Source organism: Aythya ferina (assembly GCF_964211825.1).
Source record: "Aythya ferina genome assembly, chromosome: 18".
Lineage (NCBI taxonomy): Eukaryota > Metazoa > Chordata > Aves > Anseriformes > Anatidae > Aythya > Aythya ferina.
The window spans coordinates 12,511,057-12,528,612 of record NC_140317.1 but is presented as its reverse complement, the minus strand read 5'-3'; the positions used below and the strand labels follow the sequence as shown (position 1 = coordinate 12,528,612).

At 66.1% G+C, this 17,556-nt stretch overlaps 4 protein-coding genes across 5 annotated transcripts in view; 2 read left to right on the top strand and 2 right to left on the bottom strand.

Moving 5' to 3' along the window:
* The window catches only part of CBX4 (chromobox 4), a 69,225-nt gene extending 68,773 nt beyond the window's left edge, over positions 1-452 (bottom strand). Inside the window, exon 1 of the mRNA XM_084492391.1 lies at positions 449-452. The gene's annotated coding sequence lies outside the window, so the exon portion shown is untranslated. The remainder of the gene's footprint in view (positions 1-448) is intronic.
* On the top strand, positions 91-6,390 carry GAA (alpha glucosidase). The gene is made up of 19 exons (XM_084492378.1): positions 91-631; positions 711-856; positions 1,154-1,319; positions 1,566-1,662; positions 1,748-1,867; positions 2,069-2,187; positions 2,322-2,453; positions 2,667-2,777; positions 2,963-3,076; positions 3,184-3,268; positions 3,362-3,479; positions 3,646-3,779; positions 3,881-4,032; positions 4,189-4,337; positions 4,411-4,552; positions 4,769-4,867; positions 4,991-5,155; positions 5,433-5,585; positions 5,816-6,390. The coding sequence occupies exons 1-19, from the start codon at positions 245-247 to the stop codon at positions 5,873-5,875; spliced, it is 2,649 nt and encodes an 882-aa protein (XP_084348504.1). The 5' UTR covers positions 91-244; the 3' UTR covers positions 5,876-6,390.
* Positions 6,391-6,803: 413 nt separating this feature from the next.
* On the bottom strand, positions 6,804-10,066 carry SGSH (N-sulfoglucosamine sulfohydrolase; the record flags this gene model as incomplete). Its single annotated transcript, XM_084492387.1, is given in 9 exon segments — positions 6,804-7,534; positions 7,932-8,135; positions 8,219-8,300; positions 8,464-8,620; positions 8,778-8,928; positions 9,100-9,205; positions 9,347-9,507; positions 9,627-9,784; positions 9,786-10,066. Coding segments are annotated over 9 exon segments (1,860 nt in total). The 3' UTR covers positions 6,804-6,974.
* SLC26A11 (solute carrier family 26 member 11) lies at positions 10,065-16,624 on the top strand (the record flags this gene model as incomplete). Of its 2 annotated transcripts, none has more annotated exons than XM_084492389.1 (16): positions 10,065-10,262; positions 10,424-10,616; positions 10,799-10,884; positions 11,592-11,671; positions 12,119-12,261; positions 12,482-12,657; positions 12,845-12,917; positions 13,202-13,252; positions 13,627-13,687; positions 13,942-13,997; positions 14,104-14,244; positions 14,596-14,723; positions 14,808-14,907; positions 15,250-15,383; positions 15,718-15,790; positions 15,925-16,624. In XM_084492389.1, the coding sequence occupies 16 exons, from the start codon at positions 10,065-10,067 to the stop codon at positions 16,023-16,025; spliced, it is 1,794 nt and encodes a 597-aa protein (XP_084348515.1). In that variant the 3' UTR covers positions 16,026-16,624. The 2 variants fall into 2 exon arrangements, with proteins under 2 accessions (XP_084348515.1, XP_084348514.1); XM_084492388.1 differs by having other exon boundaries at positions 15,247-15,383.
* Between the last annotated feature and the right edge of the window lie 932 nt (positions 16,625-17,556).

Here is a 17,556-nt window from a genome sequence, read left to right as displayed (position 1 = left end):
TTCCTTGTAGTCGCTGCGGACTCGTCAGTTTCCCGGGACGGGCAGGAGGGGAGCAGCGGCCCCTTTCTCCCCCCCGTCGCCCCCCGGCAGAGGAGCACAGCCGCGGAACCGCGGTGCCCGGCGGAGGCTCCGGGAGGGAGGCAGCGGAGCCCGGAAAGGGCCCGGCAGCACCGGGGCGGTGCGCGGGGGCCGGGCTGCGGCTCCCTCCCCGCCGCGCCTGCTCGGAGCCGGGCTGGGGGGAGCCATGCCGGGGCCGGGGCCGGGGCCGCGGATCGGGGCCGTGATCGCGGTGCTGGCGCTGCTGCTCCCCGCTGCCTGCAGCTCCGCGGCCGCCGGCTGCGAGGTGCCCCCGAGCCACCGCTTCGACTGCGGCCCCGAGCGGCTGCTGGCACGGGCGGGCTGCGAGGCGCGGGGCTGCTGCTACGCCCCCGTCCCCTCCGGTGCCGGCGGGGGTCCGCCCTGGTGCTTCTTCCCCCGCGGCTACCGCAGCTACCGGGCGGAGAACCTGACGACCACCGCCCGCGGCTACTCGGCTCGGCTCCGCCGCGTCGCCCCCAGCTTCCTCCCGGGGGACGTGGGCACCCTGCGGCTGGACGTGGCGCTGGAGACCGAGAGCCGCCTGCGCTTCACGGTGCGCCCGGGTCCCCTCCCAGCTGTGCCCCCCCAAAGCCCCCGACCACGGCTGAGCCCCTGTCTCCCCCTCTCCGCAGCTCCGGGACCCGGCCCGGCAGCGCTACGAGGTGCCCCTGCCCACGCCGCGGGTGAGCACCCGGGCAGCCTCCACGCTCTACGGGGTGCAGGTCCTCGAGGATCCCTTCGGCCTCGTCGTCTCCCGGTGGCCCGGCGGCCAGGTCCTGTAAGTGATGTCCGGCACCGAGCGGGGCCGAAGGCTCCCCGTGCTGCCCTGCTGCACCCCACGGGACCCCGCAGCAGCAGTGGGGTCTCTGCCCCGAGCTTTGCCATAAGCACGGCTCAGCAGCAGGCATTAGGGAAGCAGCAATCCCAGGGCTCTGCCAAAGCCTGGTTCTGTTTCGTGCTGTGACCGCAGCACCCGGTTATGAGCACTTGTGGCCCACCCGGAGCTGGAGGGTCTCCGGCTCCTCCAGCCCCCCACGCCAGGGCTGTTGGCAGCGGCCCCGTTTCTCCCCGGCAGGCTGAACACCACCGTCGCGCCCCTGTTCTTCGCAGACCAGTTCCTGCAGATCTCCACCTCCTTGCCCTCTCGGTTCATCTCGGGGCTGGGGGAGCACCTGGCACCGCTCATTCTCAACACGGCCTGGACCAAGGTCACCCTCTGGAACCGGGACATGGCACCGGTGGTATGGACGGGGCTGGGGGCAGGGAGGTGTTGGGGTGCTCTGCGGTGCCAGGGGCTGAGCCCCCAGGGGAAGGAGTCCGGCCCAGCAGCCCGGGGTAGAGTTGTGCAGCCTGGGCAGCATTTGGGTTCACACCCTGAGCCGAGCAGAGGCGATGGGCAGGTGGGTGTACTGGGTAAAACACCACAGCGGGCACCGTGCTGGGGTCTCGGCTGAGCCCCACCGGCACCGCGCTGTGCTCTGCTCCAGCCCCAGGTCAACCTGTACGGCTCCCACCCCTTCTACCTGGTGATAGAGGACGGCGGGTCGGCCCACGGCGTCTTCCTGCTGAACAGCAACGCCATGGGTGAGTGCTGCGGAGGCACCGGGGCACGGGGCTGGACCGAGACCCGATCCTCACCTTGCTCCTCCGGTGCTCGCGCCTCCCCCAGACGTGGTCCTGCAGCCGAGTCCAGCCCTGACGTGGCGCACGACGGGCGGGATCCTGGACTTCTACGTCTTTCTGGGCCCCGACCCTAAGAGCGTGGTGCGGCAGTACCTGGACGTCGTGGGTAGGGGTCTGCAGCAGGACCTGGGGTGCGGGCGCTCCTGGGGTGCCGGGTGCTGCTGGCAAGGAGTGGGTGCTGCGGCATGAATCTGGGAGGATGGGTAGATGCAGATTGTGGTCCCCCCCCCAGAAGACCCCCGGCCCCCTTGCAGCACCACAGCTGCGAGCGGGGCAGAGCGAAGCCGCCCTCCCTCCTGACTTGCAGGGTTCCCGTTCATGCCCCCGTACTGGGGCCTGGGCTTCCACCTCTGCCGCTGGGGCTACTCCTCCACCACCACCACCCGGCAGGCCGTGGCCAACATGTCGGCCGCACGCTTCCCCCTGGTAGGTGGTGACCAGGGCCCGGTGAGCCCGGTGGGGGCGGCTGGTGGGTGCAGGGGGGCACCTGTCCCTGTTCCTGGGGCACAGCGGTGTGCTGGAGGCCGTCTCCTTCCTGAGCGCTGCCGCCGGCTCTGCAGGACGTGCAGTGGAACGACCTGGACTACATGGATGCTAAGAGGGATTTCACCTTCAACAAGGAGACCTTTAAGGACTACCCGGACATGGTGCGGGATTTCCACCAGCGAGGCCTGCACTACGTGATGATCGTGGTGAGCAATGCCTCCAGTTTGCCCCAGGGTGGTGACAGCTCCAGCTGGGTCCTGGGCTTCACCCGCAGGCCGTGTCCTTGGGCTGTGTCCTCGCCCTTTGCTGCCCCAGGGTTTTGCAGGATTTCTGGCAGGCAAGCAGCAGGAGCAGGGCTGGGTGCGCAGGATGCTGTTCCCTGTCCTTGCCGGTGAAACCCCAGCTTTGTGCCCCGGCAGGACCCCGGGATCAGCAGCTCGGGGCCTCCTGGCACCTACAAGCCCTACGATGACGGACTGAAGCGAGGGGTGTTCATCCGAAATGCCACGGGGCAGCCCCTCATCGGGAAGGTGCGTGGTGCCATTGCCCCTGTCCCTGTGGCTGGGGGCTTCGGGTCAATGGGGCAGCGGCTGCAAGGGGGAGAGAAACACACAGGGGCTGCTGGAAAGCAGGTGGAAGGGACAGGGACGGGGACAGGGACGGGGACAGGGACAGTGGTGGCGTGGCTCTGCCCAGCACTGCCTCCCTCCTGCAGGTGTGGCCGGGCCCGACAGCTTTCCCAGACTTCACCAACCCCGAGACGCACGAGTGGTGGCACGACATGGTGAAGGACTTCCATGACCAGGTGCCCTTCGATGGCATGTGGATTGTGAGTGGCCTTTCCCCCGCCGGCAGAGCTCCGGGATGTGGCTCCCAGCTCCTTCCCCACCCCTCTGCCGCATCCCCCCCAGAAGCGAGGGCTCCCCTTCTCCCCAGGACATGAACGAGCCGTCCAACTTCGTGGAGGGCTCCCAGGACGGCTGCCCCGACAACAGCCTGGAGAAGCCCCCGTACGTGCCCGGTGAGCGGGGCTGGGGGCACGGAGGATGCTGCAGCGGGTGAGGCTGTGCCCGGCTGCCCCGAGCTCGCCCTCGCCGCCTCCTCTCCCCTGCAGGTGTGTTCGGGGGGCGCCTCCAGGCAGGAACCATTTGTGCCTCCAGCCAGCAGTTCCTCTCCTCGCACTACAACCTGCACAGCCTGTACGGGCTGACCGAGGCCATCGCTTCCCACGAGTAAGCCTGGGCTCCTGCTGCAGCTCCTGCAGGAAAGCTTCCCCCCGACAGGAGGCAGCCCCAGGAGCACCGTGGAGCCCATCAGCTCCCGTTGGTAGCGCAGCGTGCTTTGTGCTGCTTTTGGGAGCCCCTTCCACAGCCGGGCTGAGCCGCCTCCTCCCCGCAGCGCTCTGCTGAGGATCCGGGGCAAGCGTCCCTTCGTCATCTCACGCTCCACCTTCGCTGGGCACGGCCGCTACGCTGGGCACTGGACGGGGGACGTCAAGAGCAACTGGGAGCAGCTGTCCTACTCCGTGCCAGGTAGGCTGTGGGGCCGCATCCAGCCCCTGCTCCCTTTGGGGCTTCTCTGGGGGCTGGCCCAGCACCGCCAAGCCCCCATTCTCTTCGTGTCCCCTCCGCAGAGGTGCTGCTCTTCAACCTCTTCGGGGTGCCGCTGGTGGGTGCCGACATCTGCGGGTTTTTGGGCGACACATCCGAGGAGCTGTGCGTGCGCTGGACCCAGCTGGGCGCCTTCTACCCCTTCATGAGGAACCACAATGACCACGGCAACCGGGTGAGCGCAGGGCCGGGAGCCCTCGCCCTGGTGGGCACCGCGCTGGGTGGGCTGGGGGCGGCTCTGAGCCCGGGACTGGGCCGTGCTCATGGGGCCAGACGCTCAAAGACCATCCCCGTGCTGCCTGAGCATCCCACTTCGCCTTCTCCCCTGCAGCCACAGGAGCCGTACGCCTTCAGCCTGGCTGCCCAGGATGCCATGAGGAAAGCCCTTCGCCTCCGCTACTCCCTCCTGCCCTACCTCTACACCCTCTTCCACCGGGCTCACGCCGCTGGGGAGACGGTGGCGCGGCCGCTCTTCCTCGAGTGAGTGCTGCGGTGGGGGCGGGCAGGGGGGCGATGCTCTGGGGCTGCACTGCCGCCCGCCGTCCCTCCCCAGGTTCCCCAAAGACCCCAACACCTGGACCGTGGACCGCCAGCTCCTGTGGGGCGGGGGGCTGCTCGTCACGCCGGTGCTGGAGGCAGGACAGACCAAAGTCAGCGGCTACTTCCCGGCTGGGACGTGGTACAGCCTCGCAGGGGTAGGTGCTGCCGCTGGGCTCCTGGGAACAGCCACCCCGCTCCTCCATCCCATCCCTCCTGGGTAGCGGGCCCATTGGGCTTTCCCCAAATTGGCTTTGAGGACTTCTGCCTCCTGTGAGGCTTTACTTGTCCTAGGGTGAGGGCTGCGGTGCTCAGCTGGGATCCCCTGTGGGCGTGCTGACCCCTGAGACCCGTCCTTTCTTTTTCTTCTTTAGGACTCGACCATCCACAGCAAAGGCCAGTGGATCCTCTTGCCAGCTCCCCTGGACACCATTAACGTGCACGTCCGAGCAGGGCACATCCTGCCCCTGCAGGTGAGTCCCCCCCGCTGGCAGCCTGACCCCGTGCGTGCCCGGCCGAGCTGTGGGTGTTCAGCCAGGCCTGGGGACGCAGCAGGGGGGTTGCAGTATCTGATCCTGCACCCCCCGTGCCCCCAGGAGCCTGCGTTCAGCACTGCCGAGTCCCGCAAGAAGGGGATGGCCTTGGTGGTGGCCCTGACACCAGATGGCTTCGCCCGGGGAGAGCTGTTCTGGGACGATGGGGAGAGCTGGCAGAGCTTCGAGAAGGGGGACTACACCGAGACCCTCTTCCTGGCTGCACACGTGAGCGTGGCAGGGGGCTTGGTGGGGGGCGTTTGGGCACGGCTCTGCAGCCACCTGCAGCTGCTGTCCCCTGGGGCACACGCGGTGCTGGGCAGCCCCCTGCCCTGCTGCTGCAAGCACCCATCACGGCGAAATAACCAGAATGAGCCCCGGCCTCGCTGGCACCAAGGTCCCTGTGGGTTGCTCTTGGCGTGTTTAGGGCACGGGGCAGTGGCAGGCGCTTGGAGAAGCCCTGGGGTGTGGTGGCACAGGGTGACCGTCCCCGCTGTCCCCGCAGGGCACCGTGCTCAGCCAGATCCTGCGGGCTCGCAGCCACCTCGACGGGATCCTGCTGGAGGCTGTGACCGTCCTGGGGGTCACCAGCCCTCCCCAGCAGGTCCTGGCCAACGGTGCCCGTGTGGATGACTTCTCCTACCGCAGTGACACCCAGGTGAGCGCGGGGGCTGCCCGCGAGTGGCTCTGAGCCTGCATGAGAGGGTGGCTGCAGGGCTGGTGGGGTTTGGCCCCAGCAATGGCACCGGGTCTGCTTTGTTTGCACCAAGGAGTAAACGGCTGCCCAGTAAGGCTGGGTCACCTGCCCTGGCAGGATTCATCTGTGCAAGGGGATGAACATGGGGAAAAATTGGGCACCGACCGCTAACCCTTCCGTTGCCTCCTCAGGTGCTGAATGTCCCCGTGTCACTGCCAATGTGGGAGCAGTTTGTGATCACTTGGTCCTGAGCCGGTGACCGTCTCCACAAGCAGCTGATGCTGCTGCGCCCTGCAGCCAGATCCATCCATCTCTTTTGAAAATCAGCATGGAACGCGGCTGTGCTGTGAGCTCGGCTGTCCTTCGTGCTGAAATGCCTTACCTTGAGGTGTAGAAACTGGACTCGCACTGGTCAGCTCAAAAAACCCTTAAGGGATGGGGAGAAACTCTCATCTCCTTCAAGATGGGGAAAAAAGACCCAAGTGCCTTGTGAGACAGCAAACCTGTCAGTGTGCCAAACTGGCACCCTGCCGAAAGCCTGTGGGGATTCTTCTTGTGGTTTTGGGATGGACACAGGAGAGATGAGTCCCTTCTGCGCACTGTGCTCTGCTGTTTGGTGCCTGCGGGGTGGTTTCATACTCAGGGGGTGTGGGTGGGGGGAGCCCCTCGTGGCTGCGCCCCGGGGAAGCCTGGAGCTGCCTCTGCGAGGGCTGGGAGCAGGGCTGGGGGAGAAGTGCTGTGAATAAAAAGCGGCTGTTTGCTACAAGCAGATGGTGTTGCTGCAGTCCTGTTGCTTCAGGACACACGGCATCTGTGCCATTCTCTGCCAGCCTCAGACCTGTCCTAAAATCTGTGCTGGCCTCTGGCTCAGCCCTTGCCTCGGCTGGGTGCCTGGCGTGGCCACCCCAGAGCTGGGACCACGTCCCCAGGCCCCTGCACACCCCCAGTTCTGGGTCACTGCAGTGTGCCAGCCCCTGGGCGAGCGCACCAAGGAGACTCTGTAGGCTCTGTGTGTTTTGCCAAATTAAACCCTGCCACTTGGGTGTGCTCACTGGGACCTGCTGGCCCATTTCCCCAGAGAGCAGCGAGCACACAGCTCTCCAGAAGGGTTCACAGAGACCACAGCGCTGAGAGCTGCAGCAGGGGAAGGGTGCTGGCAGGGATGTGCTGAACTCCAGGTACAAACGAAGACCTCCTCCAGAGGCTTTATTGAGGAGCAATTTGGCTTCACAGCTTCTCTGGCTGAGAGTAAAGCCACGAGGATCCCTTAATGCTCCAGGGACAGGCACTGTGTGATGCACAAAGCGCAGCGAGGCCGGTCCCAGGGCAGCACCGGGCTGCACGGGGTGCTCACAGCTCGTTGTGCAGCGGCTGGCACCGCGGGCTCAGCTTCTCCTCCAGCACAGCATCGGGGGCGCACACCCAGGGGTCCCCGGTGTCCCACTGCCACTTGAGTAGCTGCGTGCGAAGCATCTGGAAGACGGCAGCGTACCGGGGATCGGGGGCCAGGTTGTGGCTCTCGGTGGGGTCCTGGCTGTGGTCAAAGAGCTCCCAGCGGTCCCTGTAGTAGTACTGGTGCAGCGTCTTGTTCCAGTGGGTGGGCTGCCCGGCCCTCGTGCGGCTGAGCAGGTCTTGGAAAGTGGGCGAGACGTAGAAGTCTTGGTCGATGGGAAAGGGCATCTTGTAGTTGAGGTTGTGGATGAGGCGGAACTGGTGGTGCTGGATGGCCCGCATGGGGTAGTACATGGTCACCTCGTGGTGGCTCTGGCTGCTGAAGGTGGTGGCCCAGGGCTGCTCCTTCTCCAGTGCCGGCAGGAGAGATTTCCCTGTGAGCTGCACCCGCTTCGAGCCAAATATGCTGTAGGAAGGGTAGGGGATGGAGAACCAGTCCAGAATGGTTGGCGTGACATCTGGAGGGGAAGAGAAGAGTGAGAGGAGGGGGCTGCTGCCCATGGGAGCAAACTCAAGCCTGAAAAGGGGCTGAAAGGTCTCCGGGGGCTGCCACCAGGGCTGCGGTGGCCACGCTGCTCCCTCCTGCTGTGGCTGCTCGGGAGGCAGGAGGGACACGACAGCCACATGGGGCTGGGGGCTGCTGCAGTGCAGGGGATGCAGCACAACCCTGGTGGGATATCCCCGCAGGGCACAGTGGCTCTGTGCTCTGCCCTCTCCCTTCCCACAGCCTGGCATGGCGATGCTGAGAGCTGCGGGCTGCCCTCGGGGAGGGGACCCCGAGTTCCAGCCCGGGCAGAGCGGGGAATTGGCCATGCCCCTCGGGCACAGCTCTGCTCCCTCCCCGAGGGCTCTTACCCAGGAGGCTGGCGAAGGCCGAGCTGACTTGGCCCCAGCGCCTGGTGTGCTCCGGGGAGGAGATCAGCAGGGGCTCGGCCGTGCCTGACCGGTAGAGGTTGGTCCTGCCGCTGGGGAAGGGGATGCCGTTGTCAGAGGTGTAGATCACCAGCGTGCTGTTGAGGAAGCCAGCGCGCCGCAGCTCCTCCAGGACCAGCCCGATCCCTGCGGATGGCAGAGCAGAGCTGGGCAGCTGCGGGAGGGCCCTCTGTGTGCACGGGTGCCGGCCCAATTTTGGCAGCTCCTACCTTGGTCCATGCGCCCAATGGTCGTGTACTGGGCTGCCAGGTCTGCCCGGGCAGCCGGCGTGTCTGGAACAAACGGAGGGACCTACGTGGAAAGAGGGGAAGTGGCACATGGTGACCCTGGGGGGGGATGTCACAGGCACGCCAGGCAGCCTTTGTCCATAACGTTGATGCTGACAGCAGCGATGGAGGTTTGTGCAGCCCCCGGAGACCCCCCCACGGCCCCCTGCAGCCCCACAGGCTCCCACCTGCACTTCCTCCGGGCGGTAGAGCTGTGGCTTCCAGTCGGGGATCCGGCCCATGCCACTCTCTCCATTGCCGAATTTCTCACAGAAGGCCCCGTATTGGGGCTGGGAGTGCCCGCAGCGGTGGGGGTCGTGGAAGGCAACGTAAAGGAAGAAAGGCCTGGGGATCGGGAGGGAGGTGGAGGGGGTGTAGCAAGGGGCTGCCCTTGCCCCCTCCAGATTATCCCTGGTCAGAGACACCCCCTGTGTCCCCTGGCAGGGTGCTCGGGGCCCTGTGGTGGCTCAGCCCCATCCCAGGGACACACGGTCCGTCTCACCTCGTGTCCTGGCTCTGGAGGAAGCGCCGGACGAGCTCTTTGATTCGGGTGATGTTCCTCCCCACCTGCAGGACCGAACTGTTCTCCTCCGTGTAGGCAAAGTCAAAGGGGTAGACGGCCCCAGGCCCAACGTGCTTCTTCCCAATTATTCCTGCAGGGATGCAGCCACGCGGTGTGCCAGGAGAACCCGGCCGGCAGCACCGAGCAGGGGCAGGGTGCCACATGGTGCTGTGTAACCCACGGGCCATCTTCTTGCCCAGTGGGCACTGGGGCACGGAGGGGAGGTTTCCCTTCCCATTTCACCATCCCGGGGGCTCCGTACCCGTGCGGACGTTTGCCTGGCTGAGCAGCTGGGGCAGGCTCCGCACGCCATCGAAGGAGTTGAAGTGGTGCACGTCCTGGTGCAGCCCGTACATCCCATTCTGGTGCTGCAGACGGGGGGAAGACCACAGAGCTGGGCGATGCCAGCCCCGGAGCACCCAGCCGTGCCCGGACCGTGGCTGCGGTGCTGGGAGCGGGTCTGGGATAGGGGTAGGGGTGTGTGGGGGGGGCGGCTGGGGTGCACCCACCTGGGGCAGCCCGGTGAGGATGCTGGCCCGGCTGGGGGAGCAGCTGCTGACGGCGGTGAAGGCGTTTTGGAAGAGGAGGCTGCGGCGAGCCAGCGCGTCCAGGGCGGGCGTGCGGATGGCGGAGTTGTTGTAGGCGCCGCTCTCGAAGCCGCCGTCGTCCGCTGCGGGGAAGGGGCGCGGGGTGAGCGGGGACCGGGGAGCGGGGAGCGGGACCCCGGGGCGCTGCGGGGTCGGGGGGGAGGATCGGGAGGAGGGGAGGTCCGGGGGGGTCCGAGCTCACCCAGCAGCAGCAGCGCGTTGCGGGCGGGGGCTGCGCCGAGCCGGAGCGCGCCCAGCAGCAGCAGCGGCAGCGCCCAGGGCCGCATGGCACCGGCCCCGGTAGCGGCCCCGGCAGCGGCCCCGGTAGCGGCGGGGCTCGGCGGCCCCGGCTCCTCCTCTGCCCGTCACATGAGGCTGCCCGGGCGGCTCAGATCCGGCCCGGGAGGGGCCCTCCCGGATGCACCGGGAGCTGCCGGCAGGGCGCAGGGAGCGGGGATCGCCCGGGGTCCCGCACGGCCCCGCACAGCCCCGCGGGCTGCTCGCTCCGGTGGACCCTGCCCCCGGGGCCGGGAGCCTGGGGACGGCGGTACCGGGCAGCAGCGGGCGGCACCGGACGGGCCCCCCCGGGATGCCGCCAGCCCCCCGCCGAGCCCGGCCGGGGCCGCTCCTGCCCTGAGCCATGTGGGCGCGGGGGCCCCCCGAGCCCCGGCGGCGCCGCTGGCTCCGGGCGCTGCGGAGGCGGCTGCCGGTGCTGGGCTGGCTGCCCCGCTACTCGCCGGGCTGGCTGCAGCTCGACCTGATCGCCGGTGTGACCGTGGGCCTCACGGTGGTGCCGCAGGCGCTGGCGTACGCCGAGGTGGCCGGGCTGCCCCCGCAGGTGGGTGTCCGAGCCCCGGGCAGAGCCGGGATGCGCAGCCAACGGGGGCTGGGGGGTGCCGGGGGCAGCCCCACGCGTGGGGTTGTGCCGCGTGTGCATGGGCTGGGGGCAGCTCAGGCCGTGCTCCCAGCGCTGTGCTGAGCGCCTTTGTCCCCACGCAGTATGGCCTCTACTCCTCCTTCGTGGGCTGCTTTGTCTACTGCTTCCTGGGCACCGCCAAGGACGTGACGCTGGGTCCCACGGCCATCATGTCACTGCTCGTCTCCTCTTACGCCTTCCACGACCCTGTCTATGCCGTGCTGCTCACCTTCCTGTCTGGCTGCATCCAGCTGGCCATGGGGCTCCTGCACCTCGGTGAGATGCTGCTGCTGCACACTGTCACGTTTTGGGGATACGCCCTGGAGTTGTTCCCTGCTCTGTGCTCTCTGAGATGCTGGGGTTGTCCTGCTAACACTTGTGACAGCTCTGTGTGTTGCAACCCCCCCGCGGTCCCCAGCAGGGCCAGCAGCATACTTACTGCCCCTTGTTCCATGCAGGCTTCCTGCTGGACTTCATCTCCTGCCCTGTCATAAAAGGCTTTACATCGGCTGCGTCCATCACCATTAGCTTCAACCAGGTCAAGGTAGGGGCTGCTGATCTGCTCCACACTCCTTGCATGCTCTCTTGTAGAGCTGGCTGAGCTGCAGAGCCGAGGTGCTTAGCGATGGGCTGGGAGCGAGGGGAAGGAGCCACAAAGGGGACAGGGTTCCCCTGCCAGCCCTGGTGAGCCCCAGCCCCAAGCGCTCTGCTTGGAGCAGACCAAGCTGAACACGGCCTCCTCCTGCGACCAGCAAGGGGTGAGAGCTGGTGGCCATGGGGACAGTGATGAAACCGTGGCAGGGGGTTGATTTGGCTGCTGGCAGGAGGTGCTGGGCAAGCGGGATGGGAGCTGTGATGGGCTCGCAGCTCTGCTGAGCCCTCCCTGGCCTCCAGTGCCTGCAGCACTCTGGCTCTTCTGGAGCTGCAATGCTTCCTTTGTGGTTAACCTAAATCAGACAGACTCAGGGCGATGTGTGAGAAACCAGAGGCTTGGCGTTGGCTGAGGTCTGTGGTCGCAGCCAGGACCTTACTGGAGCTCCCTCCCGGCTGAGGGCGTGCTTGGGGGGGCAGGACAAGCTGAGGCGTCTCAGGGAGCTGGGAGAAAATCAGAGCATTGCTGGGGTCTGCCCATGTGGAGCTGCACCAGGGAATGGCTGTCCCCATGTGTGCATGGGAACTCGGGGGGGTCGCTGCGAGCTGTCCCAGCACCAGCGCTGCAGGGCTCTCACGAGGCTTTGTCTCCCCGCACAGAACATCCTGGGGCTGCACGGGATCCCTCGGCAGTTTTTCCTGCAGGTGTATGAAACGCTGAGGAGGATTGGGGAGACCAGGTCAGCATTGTCCCAGTGCCTTCCCTGCTCCATGCCCCCTGCAGCTGCAGGCTCTCGGGCTCTGATGCTTCGCAGCACATCTCTGGTCACACTTGGACTGGTGTCTCGGTCCCTGCTCAACCCTGTGACATGAGAACCCGTCCTCTGCCTTTTCTGTTTGTTCTGGGAATTCAAAGTGTCAAAGCGCTTGGGCTCCCAAGTGGCTAGAGGAGAAGGATGGGGCAGACTTGTCCTATGTTCTGCTCCCAGTTAGCTAAATCAGGATTTTTACAGCCCAAAGGCACATCCTTGGGACTGTCTGTGTGCCACAAGCCCTCTTCCAGTTTTTGGCAGTCCAAGGGCAGCTCGGGTACCCTGCAAGGCGAGCATCGGGAGCGAGGTGATGCATCTTGCTGGTGGTACAGGCAGCGTCCCTGCGAGGGGCTGCCACTGACGTTGCTGTTGCAGGCCTGGGGATGCCATCCTGGGGCTGGTCTGCCTGGCAGCGCTCGCAGGGCTGCGGGAGATGAAGAGCCGCCTGCCCCCCCCCAGCCACATGGAGCCGCTGGCCACCAGGGCCAGCTACCTGATCGTCTGGACCTGCGCCACCGGTGCGTTGGCCTCCGTCCCCTGCCTTCCCCTGGCAGCCTCTCCTGCAGCCTCGGCCTCCTCTGGGGCTGGGGAGGTCGAAGCCTCCTGGGGGGGGTCCTGCCGCCCTGCCTGCCCCTTCCTAAAGCTGGAAGACCTCGCTGCCCGGGTACCCGCCTGCTCCATGCTCGCCCACCACCCCAGGCTCCTGGCACGTTGTCAGGGTTGTTCTCTCCACTGCAGCACGCAACGCCCTCGTGGTCCTGTTTGCTGGCCTGGTGGCTTACTGCTTCCAGCTCAGGGGCTCCCAGCCGCTGACGCTCACCGGCAGCATCCCCCAAGGCCTCCCCCCCTGCCGGCTGCCGCCCTTCTCCAAGGCTGAGCCCAACGGCACCGTGCCCTTCGGGACGATGGTGGAGGTGGGTGCCAGGATGGCTGGGTGATGCTGGCCTCCCCAGGGCTGCTTCCTCGGTGCTCGGCATCCCTGTAAATACCCGAGTGCCCCGGGGAAGGGGCAGCCCCTCCACCTGCATTCGCCCAAGAGGGGGCTGCGGTGCGGGTCGAACCCTGTCCTGCTGCTATAGCACTTGCTGTCCTCCCCTCCAGGACATGGGAGTCGGGCTGGCTGTGGTCCCGCTCATGGGCCTGGTGGAGACCGTTGCGATTGCCAAGGCTTTCGGTACGGCTCCTGCAATTCTGCTGGAGGGAGGGGGGGGGGATGCAAGGGGCTGGAGGGGCTGGGGGCATTGCTCTTTCCATGGGGGCAGCGGTGGAGGGGGGCAGGAGGGTCCTTGCGATGGGCATAGCCAGGGTTTGGGCAGGAGCTGAGCGCTGTCCCAGGGCTGCTGCACCCTGGGGTGCCAGATGGGGCCCCATTTTTGCCCCCGGTGCTGCCCCCGCTCCGTGTTCATGGTGGGCTGAGCCTGCAGGAGGCACTGGGTGATGCTGTGCCCCTTCTTCCAGCCTCACAGAACGACTACAGGATCGACCCCAACCAGGAGCTGCTGGCCATAGGTAAGAGGCCGCTTGGAGCAGCAGGGCAGGGGGTGGGGATCCGGCCCCAGCACCGTGGTGTCCTGCAGCCCTTCCTGCTGGGTGCCGCAGACCAGCCCTGGGAGCTGTCCCCACAGGGTCACTGCTCGGGGACCTCCTCTGTGTGCAAGGGGACTCCTCAAGCAGGACGAGCAGAGCGTGAGTGCGAAGCAATCACAGGCACAAAAATTATCTGGGGTTTCCTCAGCATCCTGAGCCCAGTGCATGCAGCAGGACAAGCCCTGCTCCCCTTTTCCCACGTGGGATGGAGGTGGCAGTGGTGACACGGTCTTGCGGCCCTGAGTGGTGCCTCCTGGAGCTGCCGCATCCCCAGCACCTCCTTTTCCCCACTGCAGGCTTTGCCAACGTCCTGGGCTCCTTCTTCTCATCGTATCCCATCACGGGAAGCTTTGGCCGGTGGGTAGCAGGCTGGGGAGCGGGGCCTGGCCTGCGAGATGCGCGTGGGGCTGTGCCATCAGGGGGGCTACACGACACTTTGTGCTAAGGGTGGCAAGGGCCCGGTGGGTCCTGGAGGCTGCGTCCTGGTCCCCAGCTCCTCGCACTGGGCCTGGGCCGTGCTCACGTGGCCGCTTCCCTCCTGCCACCCATGTGCTGCAGTCCCTGGGGTCTGCAGGTAGCAGAGGGGACAGCGTGCCCACCTTGTGTTCCAGGACAGCAGTGAATGCGCAGACGGGCGTCTGCACCCCAGCAGGGGGGCTGGTCACAGGTAGGGCTGCGCCTCCTCCTCCCCCAGCCCCAGTGCCTGCTCCCGGCCTCGGTGACCCCCCCCGTACTCGGGGCCCCCTGGTTCAGGCGCTGCCGCCCTCCCGCAGGCGCCCTGGTGCTGCTCTCGCTGGCGTACCTCACCTCGCTCTTCTACTACATCCCCAAAGCGGCGCTGGCTGCCGTCATCATCTCCGCCGTGGTCCCCATGTTCGACGCTGGGATCTTCAGGACGCTCTGGAGGGTTAAGAGTGAGGGCACAAGCGGGGTGGCCGTGCCTTGGCCCTCCCTGCGAGCCCCCACACTGCCTGGGCCCGTGAGGGATGGCAAGAGGGGGTTGGCCAGGACCCCAGAAATACCAAGCCTAAGCCTTTTCTGGGGGGCTGCACGCCCAGCACCTCTGGCCTGGGGTTTCTGCCTTTGCTGACCCAAGCACAAGGGCTCTGCCCTCGCTCCGATCACTGTTCCCCACTCAGCTGTGCTGGCCTTGGGTCCTGGGGGTGCAGAACTGGGTGCAGAAAGCCCAATTTTACCAGCCTTTTACCAGCCAGGCACACAGAGGTTTTTGTGCACGGCCGAGCTTGGGGCTGTCTCTCTTGCAGGGCTGGACCTTGTTCCCCTCTGCGTGACGTTCCTCTTCTGCTTCTGGGAGGTGCAGTACGGCATTGTGGCCGGGGTGCTGGTTTCGGGGATCCTGCTGCTCTACTCCATCGCCAGGCCCCCGCTGAAGGTGGGGTGCTCACCTCGCGTGGGTGCGCTGGGGCCGGTCAGGATTGGGGAGCTCCCCGTGGCTCATCCCAGGGGTCTTGTGCAGGTGTCGGGGCAGGGCACGCTGCTGGTGCAGCCGGGATGCAGCCTGCACTTCCCAGCCATCGAGCACCTCCGGGATGTCATCTGCAGCCGCGCTCTGTCAGGTACCGTGCCCCCAGCCACCGGTATGAGCTGGGGACTGGGCAGGGCTCTGGTGCCCACCCAGAGCACTTTTGGGGGAGGCAAGCATGGGCTGAGCCCTGCAGGCTGCGGCTGTAAGCAGGCACTGACCGGCTTCCCTGCAGCAGGGACTCCTGAGGTTGTCTCAGCCCTTCCAGCCATGTGTGGCTCGCTAGGGATGGGACCTGTGGTGGCCTGGCTGAGGTCAAATGCAGCTTTGGGCTGCCTGATCCGCAGGGCTGAGTCCTGCCCTAAGAGCTGCGTCCCCCGTGCTTGTTAATTCTGTGCTCGTAATGGGAAACGACCTCATGCTCTGCTTTCAGCAGCACCCTCACCGTGCTCCATCATCCTGGACTGCCACCGCATCAGCAGCATCGATTACACGGTGGTGGTGGGGCTGGCAGAGCTGCTGCAGGAGCTGCGCAAGCACGGCATCTCGCTGGCCTTCTGCAGCCTGCAGGTACGGGACGGCCACGTGCAGCCCCAAAAGGGTCTGCGCGGGTGGGCTCAGCCCTCCCCACACCAGGGAAAGCCCTCGGGTGGCACCAGCCAGCAGGGCCACTGCTCCCATCTCCTGTGCAAAGCAAGGATGCGGCCACCCCTTGGTAGCACCTTCAGCTCACGGAGGTGGAGGTTGCAGCATCCGAGTGCAGCTGCAGGATGCGGGGTGGGGGCAAAGGCTGCAGGTCCTGCGCAGGCACACGCTGCCCTGGGCTGCCCGGAGGGCTCCGAGCCCCCGGCAGAGGGGAACCTGCCAGCTCCAAGCTCCCCAGCTGCAGTTTCTCTGCCCTCAGGACCAGGTTCTCCGAGCCCTGCTGGCTGCAGACCTGGAAGGATTCCGACATTTCCCCAGCTGGGAGGAGGCAGGTGAGGCTTCGGGCTGCCCGGCTGCGGCAGGATGCTCTCGGGGCTGCTGGCAAGCAGGAGCCCAGCCTGCGGGCAGTTGGATTCAGGACCAGCACTGCATTAACTCTGCTCTTCTTTCCCCCTTCCTTGCTCAGAGCGGTGCGGCGGAGCGGAGCCGGGGGGCAGCAGGGCAGCCCCCTTCAACAGCACCAGCACCAGCGAGAGCTCACTGCTGCCCACGGGGCTCATCCAGTGAGGCAGAGGAGCTGTGTGGGGCTTTCTCAGGACCACAGTGTGGGGGAGAGATGGCAGGGGTGGGGGAGTGACCCAGAGGGTTCCTATCGCTGCCACCGGGAGTCACCCCCTCTCCATTCCAGGCTGGCTCTGTCCTGGGAGCAGCTGCCTTTTTAAATCGGGTGTTTTATTTTTGGAAACTTTTCTTACTCAGATCTGTTTCGAGCTCTGACACAGAGCGTGCTCTTGTCACCGTGAGTTTCAAGGATGCTGGAGCTGCCCTGCACGCCCAAGGCCGTGTTGCAGCTCTCAAGCTCAGGCTGCCAGGAAATAAAGAAAACATTGATTATTTTGCTTCTTACCCATCCCCCTTGGTTTGTGGGATTTTCTGCCGGACTCTGCCCTTCAGCAGGGCTATGGCTGTCCTCCCACCTCTCGCCAGACTTCTGCCAGCCCTGCCAGGGGACAGCTGCTGTGCCATCGGTCTCTGCCTTGCTGTGAAATGGTGCTGCCAGACAGTGGGGTATGGGGCCGGGGTCCTCAGCAAAGCAGTTCTCCTGAGCTGCAGTTGGCTGACCCCCTCCCGTACGGAGGACATAATAAAACAGCAACTACAAAGGACTTGGTGTGCATCTCTGTCTTCCTTCAGAAAAGACGCTTTTGTGGGGGGAGGAAAAATTAAGCTCTAATTTCTTGGTGCAGCTGAGCACAAACCAAAGAAATGAAACTGAAACCAATTCTGCAGTTCCTGCTGTGCTCCCGCACGGTCAAAGGTTGTGCGGTGATGGCGGCAGTGCCTGGGAAGGCAGGGGGGGTCCTGCTGGTGGCCAGAGCAGCGTTTGTGCAGCAGAGCAGTGCCAGGCAGGGAGTTAGTTTGTCCCCGCAGCGGCAGCACAGGAGCCTTTTCCAGCAGCACTGGAAGGGCTCGCATGCCGCCTGCCTGCCCATCTCCCCCAGATGAGGAGGGAGCACCCCGGAGGAGTGGGTTTGGGGTGTTTCACCTCGCCCAGCCTGGCCCTTTGGTTGTGCTGCTCCACACACCCCGACGGGAGCTCGGAGAGGATCGGGGCAGGGAGGGGGAGCTCGGGGCCACGATGGCAGGCAGGCCCCAAATTTCAGGCACGGAGGGAGGAGGGATGCCCCAAATTTCAGGCACAGAGGGAGGAGGGATGCCCCAAATTTCAGGCACAGAGGGAGGAGGGATGCCATGGCCGGGGCTGTGCCTGCAGAGCCCCAGCCCCAGGGTCGAGCACCCTTCACTGAGCAGCTCCCCCGAGCGCCTCGCAGCCCGCTGAGGGGCCACACGTCCCGGGGCGTGGGGGGAGAGCAGCTCGGGAGCAGCGGGACCTACATGGGAACCGGCGGGGGGGGACACACGGAGGTGGGCAAAGGGCAGGGAGGAACAAGAGCGAGGAAACGGGGCTGGAAGGGGATGAGCAGGGCCGGCGGCCTGGCAGCTCCCCGTGCCCGTCCCGCGGTGCCCCCCTCGGAGCCCTCCCAAATCCCGGCCCCGTCCCGGTGTCGCAGCCCAGCCCCGTCGTGCCCCCAGCACG

Bases quoted from the DNA above. Each gene is read 5' to 3' on its own strand.
- GAA (XM_084492378.1), top strand. From the start codon at position 245: ATGCCGGGGCCGGGGCCGGGGCCGCGGATCGGGGCCGTGATCGCGGTG. The intron at 2,778-2,962 runs GTGCGTGGTGCC...TCCCTCCTGCAG, and splicing joins GGCAGCCCCTCATCGGGAAG to GTGTGGCCGGGCCCGACAGC. The intron at 3,077-3,183 runs GTGAGTGGCCTT...CCTTCTCCCCAG, and splicing joins CCTTCGATGGCATGTGGATT to GACATGAACGAGCCGTCCAA.